The 16,430-nt window shown below is 43.4% G+C and overlaps 1 protein-coding gene across 1 annotated transcript; it reads right to left on the reverse strand.

The window, feature by feature from the left end:
- Window positions 1-12,210: 12,210 nt before the first annotated feature.
- On the reverse strand, window positions 12,211-16,163 carry mrpl12 (mitochondrial ribosomal protein L12). The gene is made up of 5 exons (XM_052049566.1): window positions 15,939-16,163; window positions 14,384-14,579; window positions 14,025-14,099; window positions 12,896-13,030; window positions 12,211-12,600 (listed from the first exon to the last, which is right to left on the reverse strand). The coding sequence occupies exons 1-5, from the start codon at window positions 15,995-15,997 to the stop codon at window positions 12,484-12,486; spliced, it is 582 nt and encodes a 193-aa protein (XP_051905526.1). The 5' UTR covers window positions 15,998-16,163; the 3' UTR covers window positions 12,211-12,483.
- Window positions 16,164-16,430: the final 267 nt, after the last annotated feature.

Raw genomic sequence — 16,430 nt, forward strand, 5'->3', positions numbered from 1 at the left:
ACAGCAGGCAAACCATTTTGTCGGCTGCGATGGGTATAGGCACAGAAGTAGGGGCATCTCCAGAATGATGTGGTCTGAACGAACGAACCCAACATGGTGTGCTGACATTAGTGACTTGAGCTGTGTATTTGGCCAATTTCATCTAAGCATTACCTGCTGGACCATGATTATCAGGTATCAGTGAGCGTCGTTTCCTGGACTCATTTCCTTCTGCAGGCAAAGAAGAGTTAGAGACATGTGACTCTTTCAGATCGTGGGGCAATTGTTCACCCCATTTCAATACAATTGGAATAGCAAAACAACAAAAAATGATAAACACAAGCCATGCCCACTTCGGAAGAGATAATGGGCCTATATCCCAAGCCCATTTGTAAAGAGCCTGTATTCTGGTAGTGGGAGGGTCCCAGTCACCGTCCTCACTGTCCGGGGTGCATAGTTCCTGCTTCCCCCCCTTCAGTGGGACCGTCCGTCCCACTCCCCGCATGATGAGGCTTGACGTGCGTCCAATGGTACCACTTCTCACTGCCCCGGATCTTAACAGCAGTAGCAGTCCTATGAGTAACCGCAAACGGTCCTCGATAGCGGGGCGCTGTCCACTTGGAGCGGGTATGGTTCTTGATGTACACCTTGGAGGGCAAGGCAGAGGTATAGTCAGAGGGGGAGGCCGAGTCAGGTAGGGCAGAACGAATTTCTGCCAAGACTGCCTGAAGAGCCTCAAAATAAGGTCGAAATTGGAAAAGCTGCTTAACAGTGGGTAAACCAGGAGACTCTGCAGTGGGCAGACAACCAGGCATGGCTCTGCCAAACATAAGCTCAAAAGGAGAGTGGCCCGTGCGTCGATTAACCATGGAGCGTATATGAAAGGTGGCTGAGGGCAACAGTGAGAGCCACGTGGATTTAAGACCACTGGAGGAGGCATCACACAGCATTTTAGCCAGAACCCCCTTCAGTGTCCTATTCATGCGCTCAACCTGGGCATTGCCTTTAGGGTAATAGACACAGGAGAACGTTTTCTTTATGCCCAGAAGGGCACAAACTCTAGACACGTCCCCTGCCGTGAAGTGCTTACCTGAGTCAGAATGTATTTCGGTAGGGACGCCAAACAATGGTATCCAATGAGTGACCAGAGCAGTAATGACTTCAGCCGAAGTTTCCCGCTTACAAGGATAGAAGGTAGGCCACCCAGAGAAGGTGTCAACAATGCACAAAAGAAAACGTTTGCCCCGATGGGCATCAATCATGTCTGTAAAGTCCATCTGTACGATCTCGCCCGCATGTTGGCCCCGCCTAACAGAGCCGGCAGCCCCAGAATGGTGTGGATGTGGGTTGTACAGTGAACAGGTATGACACTGATGGACAAAGTTCCTGCATTTAATAACTACTTCTTTTGGTTTTAGCAGAGCCTCTCTAAGTTTTTTGTTTGTTAATTATTATCTCGCTATGTTGAATCGATGTTCCTGTGGCAGTTTTTTAAAATTTGTTATTGTAAACATTGGCCTCATGCTGCCGCATATCTGATGCATGCTGAATGTTTTTGTTCAATTGGGTCCAATTGCATGCTGACGTATGTCAAAATTCGTCAAAATTAGTCTTTTACTTCCCTGTTGTTCACGTTCCTGCCATTCACGTTCCCCTCTCTTTTCTGAAAAAGAACAACAGAAACAGAACCTTCTTTTTCAGAAACATCTAAGTAAATCAGCTAGACCAGGCTGCACACAAGAAACCGGCATCGCTGTACCTTCTGATGTGTTCAGTCTCCCCAACAATATAAAGGCAATTCGCATTGTAATTTTTCCGTGCGATAGCTTGAAACTGCAAAAAGCCAAACGTCAAAGGAGCCAACACATGGCATCCAAACAGCAAATCCAGTAAAATTTAACTCCAAGGTGAGAGAATGAGAAAAATCCCTATACGACTCCGAAAGTGGTATATGGAAAAAAACCTTACCTAAATCGATTACAAAAAAGGTGTACGAATGCAAATTTTTGGATATTTGAGTAGACGGCAAAAAAGTATGAGCGGCGCGGCCATGTCAGGCCTAGATACCAGTCAATGAGATGAGATCCTCTGACAGGTCCACTCTGGCTGCCACACCCTTCAGGACCTACAATAATTGAGGAGGAGCGAACATTAAATAAATTGCCTTGTGTTTCACCCAACCAGGCCATGCGATAAATTTCAATCTCTAGTTTGTCAAAAGCATTGTGCATTGGGAAGGACCGATCAGCGGATGGTAAGGTCATATGGAGGAAGTCTAAGGAGACCAAAGCCGATACTGTTGGAAGACAGAGTTCAGTGGTGGGTCATCGGCTGACTTTAGCAACAGTTAGCCTTGTATCAGCAGGCATTGGGAGCAAGTGTGGTCCAGCATGTCCAAGTTCATGACAGTCTTTCAGTGAGGCCAGCAGTGATCCCTATTGTTGGGGATTCGGGTACCCATGGAGCAGATGGGTATTGTCCATTTGGGGGTGCCGTATCCTGTCATTGTTGTTGGTTTTGCGGAGGAGGAGTCAGAGCTTGTTGATCATAGCCTGATTGATGAACAGGTGGGTGCCGGCGGTGCGGGCATTTCCTTGTCCAATGATTCACATCACCACAAATGAAACAGCCAGCTTGGCTCCCGTGACTTCCTCGTCCACGCCCACCTTCCCGTCTCAGACCTCCCCCCAGCCAAGCGTTTCGGCCCTGCCTTGTGGGCAGGCCGTAATGTTGAGGTGTGGCTTGGAGCTGCGGTGTGGGTGTGATCAGCCGCGGTGGAGCCTGTTGAGAGACACTGATTGACATTTGATTAGATCTCCCAAGTTTCTCTTTTTTGCATGCATTACTGGAGGCTCTCTTGGCCTCTTGTATTTGTGAATTCAAAAAGTTGTTCTGTAGCTTGGATGTTTTCTCAGTCTCTTCCTCGGCTCTCATTCGAGATTGTTGCACATAATATAGGAAATGAGTTCGCCAATTCACGTCATCTGAAGTGGGGAGAGAGTGGGAGAGTTAGTCATCATTTTCTGCACATCAGACGGACAACCCCCCAGCACTGCTTGCCTGAACAAAGCTTGATTCAATGGATGACTATTGGGGTCCTGTCCTGTGACAGTCACCCAAGCATCCATACAATTAACCAAATACGTCATTGGGTGTACCTCAGATAGCAATTCAAACGCCAATTGTTGTGAAGGACCCAGAGTTGTTGGATAAATGGAACTCAGCGCGTCTGATTTTCTATCATTCAACCTAGTCAATTTGCAAGAGGCTATTCCCTCTAATAGGTCCATAATCTCTTTGGGTAAATACTTACCGGTACTCTTAAGCCAGTCTGTTGCCCACAACTGTATGTCATAGTCAATTTTAGGCATATCCAGCAATATTTGCCTCGTCAATTCAGTCTCCTTAGTTACAAAAGTGGTTGCATCTCAAACACTCATGCTTTCATTATCCTGTTTAATTTGCCTACATTTTTCTACTTTTACCAATTGTTTATGAACCAGCCTGGGCAGATCAGGGGGAAGCTTGGCACACAAGGGATTCAGGTGGGTGCCAGTAAAATGGCTAGTATGTGTTATCCCCCTTCCTGTAGGTTTGTGCTTACAAACCTGCCTGTGGAGCCTACACAATGATTAAAGTGCCCCTCTATTAAGACGTTTATAATTTTTTTTTTTTTTAATTCACTCAATATCTTTAACCCTCACAACAGTGTCTGCGATTGTGGTGAATATAGACACATTTTCGTGTGTGTGGTGAGCTCAGGTCTCTCTGCCTGCAGATTGACCATCCGCTCCAATTTCTTCTGCCTTGTCTATGTACAAGTGACCACTCGGCGCTTGTAGTGAGGTCATAATTTTAGCGCTCGTCACCTCATGCGGTGAAGGAGGCATCCTCGCTGCCTTGTTTATCATAACTTTGTCGGAGTTACTTTGGTTATATATTTTTTCTTTTTCCTATGTCGAAGGCAGTGGTCAAACTGCCCATGAAATGCAATATATAGAAGAACCTCTACTTGTCAACTTGACCCTCTCTTTTCCCCTCGCATATCAACCACATCATATTATCATCTTAGAAACACCCACCGGCTCCGCTCTTTTCTCACTCCTCACATTCAAAGCCATCCATAAACTAGCCCCTCCATACCTATCTGACCTCATCCACATTCCTACACTTGTCCGCTCTTTTCGTTCCTACAACTCTCTCCTTCTCTCTGCCTCCCCTGCTCGTCTCGTCACCATGGGAAACAGAGCCTTCAGTCGATCTCCTCCCCAGCTCTGGAACACACTCCTCGCTGACCTTCGTAATACAGACTCATTAACACATTTTAAATTCCACCTCAAAACACATCTGTTTTGGACAAGCCTATTCACTCGGACCATAAAGCCATTATTCTTTCTGTTGTTGTATTTTTTTCTTATTTTATTTGATGTTGATCTTAACATTGTATTCGTGATTTTAACTGCTTGTTGTAAGGTGTCCTTGAGTTCATAGAAAGACCCCCACAAATAAAATGTATTATTATTATTATATTGTTATTATAGCTCAAATTGAATACACTTAGTTTTTTCTTTTTATATTTCAAACTATTGTCTTATTCTTACAATTTATTCTTAAGACCTTGTTTTCTCGCTTTACTTACCCCTCTGCGCAGTGCATTCACCCTTTTCTCTCTCTGCGCAATGCATTCGTCTTCCTTTCTTTCCTACTTACCACCAGACGGTATTTCAACTGTTTTCTTGCCTTCAGGCGTTCCGTCCATCTTACAGTTCACCATGTCTTTATCATACTCACCGTCCAATATACTCTCTTATGGACCGTGTGACGTCACGTAATTCTCCAATTGTAACAATGGAGCTGTCCCTAACTTGCCCTAAATATACAGCTGTTTACTCAGACCGCGATCTCCAGTCGTCAGTCCTACAATTTAACAGCATCCAGAATAATAAAAATTACCTGGACCTGCCTCAGCAATTAACCACTAATTTTTTAATTGCCTACAAACTCAGTATGGTCTTTGCTCGTCAGCTACTAGCCATACCTACAACTCAGCGGTTCTACCTAATTTAAACCGCCTACTTGGTGACTCAATAACTGTGCCAATTCAGTTATCTACTACTCAGTGGCAAAGTTTGGACGGTATATTGTTTTGAATATACCTCACACCTATACTTTAATTCCTTTTTCCTGTACAGTACCTCATTTTTCCATTGTCACATATTTCATACAACTCATTATCAATTTGTTATTTGCCACCTACAAGACCCAATCACTATACTTGGTTCAACACATTCAGGTTCAGAGCAGTTTGATTTGATCGGTCCTTATTGGACATAAGCCGAATCTTGACACTTTGCCCGTAATAACAGGAACAGGTGTGTCTTACCTGGTTATAGTGGAGCGCTCCTTGGTTACTGCCTGAGTCTGAAGTTCCTGAAACCGGTGTCAGTCTTTTTCCAGAGAGATCCTGTTCGTGACGCCATTTGTTGAGGAATGGGAGCTGTCAATTTGCTCTTGGCCCTTCCTTGGTTACAGATTCTTTTATCTCTCTATAAGGTGGAAGAAGACCCAACACCACGTAGTCTTTTCTTCAGTTTATCGCAATGCAACACGAATCGATTCGGGCTCCTGTGAGTCTCAGATTTCATCAGGAAGCCCCGAGCAACTTTAGTCACACGTACATATAGGCATAGTATGTTAATTATGTTAATTAGGGGCGGGTAGTCCTTCCCCTTATGTAAAAATCTGAAACAAGGAAAGTCAAGCAAAGTTCAATGTTGGCATTTTGACAAAGTGCAGACCATATCTGCTGGTTCACAAACCTTGAGACTAGGTTTACTCCTCGAAGGCACGTGACAGCCTTCAGGGACTTTTACAATGTGGGAGGCGGAAAGAAGATAGCCAGGTGCTGTTAATCACTCAAGGGGAATTAAGAAGAAGAAGAAGAAGAAAACCTTTATTAGTCTCACAATGGAGAAATTCCAGATTCACAGCAGCAAAGTTATGAAAGGAAGAAGTAGAACAACAAAAAAATAGGAGCTGCTGGAAAGGCAGCCACTCTCGCGGCGCCATTTTGAAGTCAAAAAATAACAAAAATAACAACACAACACATAGGACAGAGACAGTCGTGCAATCTTCACCACTTTTCTGCATACACTTAGGGCCCCAACTTCACCCTACACTCTTTGTTTTAAGTACAAGCAAATGTTCAGGACAGAGACTAGTGTCAATAGTTCTCATAGCAAGATGAAATTCATCAACAATGTTCTACTACTACTTCTAGCGAAATAATTCCTTAACACCTTCTTTGGTCTGGGTGAAAATTCTGTTCATCTCAGTCCAATTGGCGACAGCCGCCTGTTTAACAGGTTCGGCGCGCTCTCGCAGTTTCGCGTACTTTCTCATTTTCAACTCACACAGTTTTATGACCTAATTAATTTTGTAATTTTTCCGAATAGGTGACGTGGTATTGGCCTATATTATTCTAAATTGACTAGCATTTAGAGGATCCCTTCCTCACGGACTCCAACCGGGATACTTTAGACGATGCCCGAAGTCGTCAACGCCTATTCCAACGTTTTATTTTTAGAAACTGGCCCAATAACTACAGGCGGTCGCGCCTACGCACCTTTCGGCTTTTAAAGGGTAGAACCCAGCGCGCCGACCATTATCTGAATTCACTTCTCTTACTTTCCACAGTGCGGTTTCGAGCAGCTTGTTTTTTATTTTTCCAATTATTTCAATACCACAGTCACGATATTTTAATAATTTGTACGTGTCCTTAATTTGTACGTGTCCCTTCAATTTTCCACCATCAATATATAGATTTTACCATTCGCACTTTTCCCCGTGTTGTAGCTAAAATTTGGGCAATTTCCAATTAAGACGTACTTTGAGACTCTTTTTATTAAAATAGAGTAAAGTCGTCTTACCTTATTCTATGTGGCCGGCCGTGGGGTGAAGGTTGAATGGTCGTGGAAAAAAGACACTGGTATGTCTACCGCGATCAAGTTTACCGGATCGGACCTTTCGCCGTCGTCCGCGTTGGTCTCCACTCCCCCGTTCAAGCACGTCTCGGGGTCACCATTTGTAGAAACTGGTCCTTTTATTCCACCGGACCATTTTCTCTAGCGTGTTCAAGACCTGGAGGAGGAAGCCAATTCCAACGATGCTACACTACCATTCTAATAACACATACCAGTAGAGTGATGACCAGGATTCAGTAGCTTGGAGTCACGCAGATTTATTTCCCTAACAGGTCATCTAATACAGACGTCTGTTCCTGAGGTTCCCTAACAAACAGTCTAGACAAGCTGCACCGCCACTGGACAGACTCGTCACCCTCAGGTGGACAGACAGAATATATTACAACAGATCATTGTTTATTCATGAGCCTAGACTAACGCGGATTGGTCCACGCATTCTGGAGCCCGGTCTTCTTGGTGTTTCCACGTATTCTGGTCTTCTTGGTGTTTCCACGTATTCTGGTCTTCTTGGTGTTTTCCCGCCACTGCCCGCGCAGCAGTGGCCCGCACGGACGGCCGTTATGTCACTCCCTTGGTGTTTTTCACTGAGATAAAGAACTGCCGTTATGTGCGTTACTCCCTGAGATGAAGAACTGAGAGAACATGTCTGTTATTCTTACACACTGAATAAAGAGCAATAAAGCGTGGTTAACATAAGCAAAAGCATAAAATGAATTATTCCTTCAGTGCAAAGAGCAGAAATGCAGTATCCAAGGCTTTCTGACTAACATAACAGCTGCTCTCAGACTTCATATGAAAAATGATCCACCTCATAATATATAGTTGTTTTGTTTTGTTTACCTGGTATACAAGAAATAGAAAGAGTAGAAATTGTAAAAAGAAAACACAGGAATGCAAATTAGAGGGACACGGTAGCTTCTGCGACGATTATACTAAACACCAAGTTGCCTCCATCCATCCATTTTCTGAAACGCTTTATCCTCACAAGGGTCGCGGGGCATGCTGGAGCCTATCCCAGCTGTTTACGGGCAGTAGGCGGGGGACACCCTGAACCGGTTGCCAGCCAATTGCAGGTCACACAAAGGCGAACAACCATTCGCGCTCACACTCACACCTAGGGACAATTTAGAGCGTTCAATCAGCCTGCCATACATGTATTGGAATGTGGGAAGAAACCGGAGTACCCGGAGAAAACCCACACAGCCACGGGCCGAACATTTCAACTCCACACAGGAAGGCCAGAGGTGGGATCGATCCCACGACCACTGCACTGTGAGATCGACACGCTCATCACCGGACCACCCTGAGTTGCCTCGTGATCACAAATATACAATTATTTCTAGTTGCACGCAATTGTTGACAATGTATGTTGTGTAACTAGGATACACGAAGCAACTTTTAAGGATACTTTTTGCAAGGAGTAGAAATTGCATAGGGCAGATGTGTGGATGCAACACGGGGTACAGAAATAATTTCGGGCAGTGACCCACATGCAGCTTCACCAAAGACATTTTGATTCCCAACAACCAGGAAACACCAAGAAACATCTTATTAGTTTTCCCTGCAAGAAAAGAGTAGAAAGTGCATAGAGCAGACTCCTTTTTATTTTTCAGACTGACAGCTGCTGTCAAAATGTCCAAGATGACCAGCTGAGCCACCTGCTGCTTCACCAAAAGATAATTATCCACTCCACATACGAACGTCGCCAGGAATGTCGGAAGGACGCTTCATCAATTAGCGTTTATCCACCCGCCGAGAATGATTAAGAGCACACTCCGTTAATCTGCTGTAGTCACAAAGGCATTTGCGAATACGGACAATAATTTCCATTCTTCTTTCAGCGTCTGCTCCGAATGCTAAAAACATCAAGCCCACCACCCCCACACCACCGCATATTAATTATTTCAACTGTCATATCATTTTCTAATTAATGCTAATTTATATAATCACTGCCACAAAATGTTTTAGGTTGTGAAGCAAAAGTAATTCATGTCTTGTCCCACTACAACCATTTGAATGTTATCTGAATGTGTGCCTAATGTTGTCCCATATTTGAGTTGGACTTTGTCTTGGCTTGTCTTCAGTTTGCCAACGCACAAGCACATTTCGAAACGCGGTGCAGGGATCGACAAGATTGCGGGGGGCTTCGCACAATTGATTTCAGGTTGATGCTAATTGCAGTGTCAACGATATTATCTCACTTGCGCATCTTGATGCAATTTTCTCAAATGGTCAACACCAAGAAAACTAAGCGAGAGGGAAAGCGTTTCGGTTCGTCGTGTAATCAGTGGTGTGAGGCAAGTCCAACTACCTCTTCTACCACTATGTTAGTACTTAAGAGTGTTACGTTTATTGCTTGACTGCTTTACTCATTTTGCTTCAGGCGTCAAATCAGTACAGTACTTCTAGTTGTCATATAACATAGTAAAGGTAAGAGAAGATTAAAGCTGCGCAGGCCTGTGCTTCAAAACTGCAAATAAAACGCCTTCGTAATTGCAATTCTGGGGATCTGCTTCCCTCTAGCGGTTAAGAGTGGTAACGCACTGAGGTCGACCCCAGCTCTGAATTGAAATGCGATTACCGGTAATCAAAACATGTTATTTTAGAGGATAAAGCGGTTCGGAAAATGGATGGATGGATGTTATTTTAGTTCAGCCAAATAGTTCACATTATTTCATCTTTTAAGATATAAAAACAAATCTCACTCCGTGTGTTTGCTATTTAGAACCCATTCAAGTCAATGTTTAACATATTTAAACAAATATATCGACTGCTCCTCTCTTAAATTGATAATCCTCATTGATTTTATATATACACGTGTGTGTGTGTGTGTGTGTGGTAATTTAGGATTTAAAACATTTAAACATCAAATTATTACATTGTGGTGTTCCAGTGGTTCGTGCATCGACAGCACAGTGCAGAAGAAGAAGAAGAAGAAAACCTTTATTAGTCTCACAATGGAGAAATTCCAGATTCATAGCAGCAAAGTTATGAAAGGAAGAAGTAGAACAACAAAAAAATAGGAGCTGCTGGAAAGGCAGCCACTCTCGCGGCGCCATTTTGAAGTCAAAAATAACAAAAATAACAACACAACACATAGGACAGAGACAGTCGTGCAATCTTCACCACTTTTCTGCATACACTTTGTTGTCTGAAGCAGTTATAGATGAAAGAGGAGAGGATCAAAGTGTCCTTTCTCCAGCGGATCAGAGACGTCATGCTGAAAATGTGCACACGTCTGCTACAAGCTAAGTTTTGAAAGCAAACACAAAGCTGTAGCATCCATTGACGAAAAGAGATTAGTTCACTTCTCCTGTCCCACGTAATCCGCTTCAAACTCCAAGCCGCGACTTCCAGCTCCAAATCCGCATCAGCACTCCGCGCCAACGCTCCTTTCTTCTCATCGTCGGCTCCTCAAGACCTCCATCCATCCAGCCGCAGACCGTTCAACAGCACCGATCTCTCCGCTGAACAAAGCGGGGCTGTGAAAAATGCTGCCCATTAGAGGCGCAAGACAAAAGCGCCCTGGGACTGTCCAGCAACGACAGTCAAATGGCGCCGACATTCCTCCAGTCAAAAACAGTGCTGGTATACCCATGCTGCCGAGAAGGCGCAACCACCAAGCACAGAGTCTCCTCCTTGATGAATGTTGTGGCCAAAAAATGCTGAAAAAAGGTCCACATCAAGTCCACACGACGTAACAACAAACACAAAGTGACAAAAAAAACACAAGAACAACAAAAAAAGCAAGGCTCAAGAGAGCACTTGCTGACGGCTGCCTACTCGGGCGCCATCTTGACTTCAAAGTCAAGGTCGTTCAGAGGTCGTGGGTTTGATCCTGGCTCCGGCCTTCCTGTGTGGAGTTTGCATGTTCTCCCCAGGCCTGCATAGGTTTCCTTCCACATTCCAAAAACACGCATGGCAGGCTGATTTAACACTAAAAATTGCCCCAATGGTGTGAGCGTGGGTACAGATGGTTGTTCGTCACACCCCCACCTCCTGCTCGAAGACAGCTGGGATAGGCTCCCTTGTGATCGGAAAATGAATGATTGCATTGCAAAATTAAATATTTTTTAGATTAAAAATAAACCAAAAAGGGTGGCATGGTTGGTGATGGGTTAGCACGTCCACCTCACAGTGCAGAGGTTGCAGCTTCGATTCTGAGCCCCGGTCTGCATATTTCCATGTTCTCCCCGTGCCTGTGTGGGTTCTCTCCAGGCACTTTCCTCCCAAATTTCAAAATCATGCACTGTAGGTGAATTGAACACTCTATAACAGGGGTGCCCATTAGGTAGATCCTGATCTACCGGTAGATCTAAGACAGGTCCCAAGTAGATCCGAGGAGTGTCGAGAAAAAAAACAAACAACCATTTGGGTATCTTTGTACATGTTAGTAATATATTTTTTGTGTTAATATACACTGCACAATAATCAGTCTTATTTTCACAAAAAAATATTTAAAAAATAAAATAAAGCAGATAAATCTTAAATTTGTGTGTGCGCGCGCGCCGGTAAGGGTAGATCCCGTGGTTAGTTGATCAAAAAGTAGATCTTCGATCCAAAAAGTTTGGGCACCCCTGCTCTATAATAAGGTGTGATTGTAAGAACGAATGGTTGTTTGTCTCTGTGTGCCCTGCGAGTGGCAAGCAACCAGTACGGGGCTTACCTCGCTCGCCTATTGCCCAGTGTTGGCTTGGATAAGCTACAGGACACCTGCGACCTTTGGGAGGATGAAGCGGTTCAGATAATGGATGGATGGTTAAAAAAAAAAAAAAAATCACATTTTAATTTTCCAAGAGAAGTTGTATCAACTGTAAATATCTCAAAATAGTTCTTTCAGTTAAAATGAAATTAAATGATCATATGAGCTTTGCTGTCAAAATATTACAAATGGTTCCCAATGTGCTGTGGTACAGTTGTACAATAACTGTTCAACTGAAACCTGTTTTTCTTCAATTTTGTCATTTCATTGACCAGGAAGATGTAGTGTACCTATACGTAAAGGATAAATGGGCTGTCACTTGCACAGCAACTGTTACCTCATTTACCTCCTGATGACACAGCATCAGGAGCAACTAAGGGTTCAGTATCTTGCTCAAGGATACTTTGACATGGTCACAACGACGGGGGATTGAACCCCCAGCCTCTAGGACTGGAGATGACCATTGTACCAATGAGCCAACCCATCCCGTGTGTCTGGTTGCAGAGATTAAAGACATTTAGTGGGTATAAAACATGGGAAAATGTGTTCATATTTCAAGTTTTAATGACAACAATTCCTTTAGTAACACAAACTTAACTGTGCCCTCCACCAAACGGAAAAGCTTTTCTTTCAATGTCCGCACATGCAAGTGAGACATGTCGGCAGAGGCGACCGTGGGGCGTATTTGTAAAAAGTTCAGTCTGACTTGTGCACCCTGGCGCTGAAGAGGCAGTATAGATGAAGGGAGACAGTTTTCTTCGAAAATTAAAATGGACGAAGTGCAAGAGGGCGGGGTGGGAGAGAAAAGGGGGCCGCGGTCTACTCCAGGACAACGGTGCCACCCGCCGCCTGCAAAGCCGCTTTCAGTTTCTCTGCCTCGTCTTTGGAAACATTAGCGCGGATCTCCTGAGGAAGAGACTCCACCAGCTTCTTGGCCTAGACGGAAAGAAAAAAAAAAAAAGGAATTTCCATTCATGCACATGGAAACATGAAAAGCTATTTAATCAGACAGCAGATAATCAGATTTTTTTCCCTCGCCCTCATTTCTGCAGAGTGCTTTGAAATCCGCAGTAAATTCTGTGATCGCGAATTGCTGAGGGGAATGTTTTACATTTAGAAGCTGCTGCATTCGGAATAAGCGTTGCCCAAAAAAAAAATAAAGAAATAAAAAAAAGGGCAAGGTTCACTGAAATGAAACTCCCTGAAGCTTTGGTGGGATTGTGACACCTACCTGCACCAGGTTCAAGCCTTGGATGCAGTTCTTCACTTCCTTAATGAGCTTGACCTTCTCGGCCGTGTTGACTTCCGTTAGCTTGACAGTGAAATGAGTCTTCTCTTTCTTCACCGGCGCCTCCTCTTCTGCCGCCTGAACACATTTTTTTTTACTCAACTCCAGATGGCAAAGGAATTTTTTGCAGGGTTTAAAAAAAAAAAAAAGAATGCTTCAAGTATATTTCACATTTGTAAAAGTAAAGTGGACTTCAAAGCACATTAAACGGGTAAAATAGCAAGCAATAAAGCATTCAAGAAGATAAGCAAGGATACGAACAACATCTTGGAGACTAAGCGCCAACTGTCATAAAGACTACTTGCATTGAAGTACATTAAAACATAAAAATACCCGGAATAAAAAATATATACCTAAAGGGAAAGTGTGTAAAAATGTGTTGCTTTTCCAACGTTCATTATTTTAAAATGTTCTATCACAAACGCATTTTTTAATATAACTGTAGAAATAGTGGCGAATTATATTACATTAGCTACCTTGTTACGCCGCCATCTTCCTGCTCTTAATACGCCAAGGAGACAAACTTGGCGACCCTCAACATGACTTCAGCGTGTGTAACAAATGCGCTTACCCTGTTGCTTAGGGGAAAAAGTGGAAATCGTTTGGGAACCCAGAGTTGCACTTCTGCTGAAGAAATTGGTGGCACGCTTGCCAAATGAGGTCTCTCTGAGGCTCCGTAGTGCGCGTGCTTCAAAATGCTCGCTCACAGCTTAGGTCGTTGCATTCTATTACCTCACCGGTAGATGGCACTGCATTATACACCTTGTATATTGTATTGGTTTTTAAATTACCATACATAGCTTGGTCCACCTTCGAATGGTTTTAAATGCACTTGTAAACCTTTTTTAAAGTGTTACTTCATACCACCCTTCATTTGTATTGATTTCAATATGTTATGTTTAAAATGTTTTCTCTTATTTATTTTGTATTCAAGTCAGTGATTCTTTTGCATACCACGAGAAAAAGCCCACACTCTGCACTGAAGCACACTTTCTTGCCTTAAGACAACGGTCAAAGTAATGACCGGCTGCCGTTTTGGTTTTCTACAGGCTCATTGGCAAACTATTCATACCTGAGGTCCGGGAGCAGCTGATGCAGCCATCGTCCCCATCGGCATCATTCCAACATCCTTAATGTTTAACGTTTTCTGTGACAGGAGGGGAAAGAAAAGGGGTTGGGTGGGTGGGTAAGTACGTAGTAGTTGTGGGCGATTATATGGGCAAGGTTTGTAGTGGTGATAAATCTGCGGTCGATTACAGTGATCAGCTGTGAGCATAATTGCTCAATCGGACATGGCAAAAATGTGCATGATAAAAGGCCACCTTCACCTACACTAATTTTGTAAGCAGGTCAATAGTAAATAACATCACTTATTGTGTTTTTATTTTTTTGAGGTCATATCCTAGTCCCTGAGTAGGGAGACGGGTTTACCTTGAGGAGCTCATTGAGGTCCGACACTTCTAACAATGTGAGGCTGGCTATGTCGCTGACGAGCTGCTGGATTTTGGGAGAGTACTGCTTGGGGGCGCCGTCCAGCGACGGTGTGGCCAAGGCATCAGAGCAGACGGCGGCACTCGTGTTGAGGAGGCGCAGCGCGCACCACGCCGGCGTCTGCTGCTGCTGTTGTCTGGGCAAAAAATATACGGCCACTTTAATTTACATACTTGCAAAGAGTGAACTGCAAACAACGCCCCCTGAAAATGTCTAAAATTGTCTTTATTAAAACTGTGGGTTTAAGCATTAATATACCACAAGCACTGTTGTCCCAAATAACATATTTTGAATACATCTTACATTTCTCTCACTTCAACAGATTTTCTTTTCGACAATTATTTTTGTTTTTTTTTTACCAGCAATTAGCTGGAGTTAGGTTCTTCGGGGAATTTCAACAACAGCATAATAGCTTCATGTACAACTAAAGATTTCACACAGAGTGTATCAATTAGAGGGATAAATTAACATTATATCTGGACATACACAGTACTTTTTGTAAAAATTATTTTGGGGGGATGGTGTGAGATTTTCTCCAATGTAAAATATGTGCATTGCGGTAACTGCCGCCAGCGAGCAGCGTTGGCCACCTTCAAAATAAAAGCACCTCAGTGGCTTGGATTTAAAATAATGTTATGAAATTATTTTTCAACGATGAGCTCACCCCGGGATTATGAAAACTGTCTCAGAATAGCACCAACAAGCGGTCTGAAGTTGAGATAATAACAAGTTAGCTAAGTCTACATCAATAATTGAAATTTCGCCATTTAAAAAACGATTTTTCGTTATCCCGGAACCAGACCGGGAACACTAGGTCACCCTTGGTATTCAACCACAGCACTTTCATTAGGATCAGAAGTTGCATTTCGATATAAAAGGCATCTGAAATCTGACATTTTGAACTACAGTATACACCTGAATGTAAAAAAAATATTGGCGGCTAGCTTGAGTTCAATTTTGCAAGCATAAGGCTGGCCTGGCCGCAGTTTTTAAATGCATGTATGGACCTTCACGGCTTCTTTTAAAGGTACTGGTCAATTTTCTATTCAAACAGTACAAAAATCGGAGCTTTTTAGTCACAAGTGAACAAACCACGCGTTTTCAACAGCTGCCTTCACAACGGTGTCAGAACGTTCGCACGCATCATTACACACGTGAGTGACCTTGACTGCCGACAATAAAAAATGTTGAAAGGAAAAACTAAATACGTGCAAAATGTAGTATGGTGTCTAAAACGTGCGTATAAATGGCACTTGACCTACACACAGATATCAATGGAGAACGAAGAGACAGTACAACAAATTGCTAACAAGAGCTGAAACTGAGGCTCAATAGCTAATGTAGAACCGACTTAAAACATTGTTAAGAAACACGAGGAACAATTGGTGATCTTGTAAAGTCTATGCAGAGGCTGTCATCTGCCGGCCGTCTGCCCTTGGCGAGCCGGTTGGATGCCGCGCGTACTGCGCCGCAGAAAGCGTTTGTGCAAACGTACCGGTGGAGGCTCACCGCAGCCCGCAGCACCGTTCGAAGGCAGCGTCTGGTGCAGTACATGCTAAAATGTAATCCGGAATCTTCAAGTGCCGGCGTTGCTCTTCAATGAGCGGCCTCGTTTGTCTAAAGCGAATCGCTTTTTTTACGCAAGCGACTCTACCTCAAAAGCACATGGCGCCCTCCCTCCTCAATGAAGCTGACCTACCCGGCATGCATTGCGAACAACTACGGGTACCCGCTTAGACCATAGCTACCGGATCATGTTTATGTTTCGCTTTTTTCCTACTACACATTTTATAAGTTTCAGATTTTTCCATGTGTACTGTTCATGCGTATACAGTATTACATAAAAGTAACTGAAAATGAAAACGTAAAATAGATGAAAAGCTGCGCATACTTATTAGCAATGTACACTAAATATGTATCGTGTTGGATACTTTTATCATTCTAAATTATTAAAAGGAGGCAAGTGAGACATTTTGGATGTGCTATT

The sequence above is a fragment of the Hippocampus zosterae genome, chromosome 17 (genome assembly GCF_025434085.1).
Source record: "Hippocampus zosterae strain Florida chromosome 17, ASM2543408v3, whole genome shotgun sequence".
Taxonomy (NCBI): Eukaryota; Metazoa; Chordata; class Actinopteri; order Syngnathiformes; family Syngnathidae; genus Hippocampus; species Hippocampus zosterae.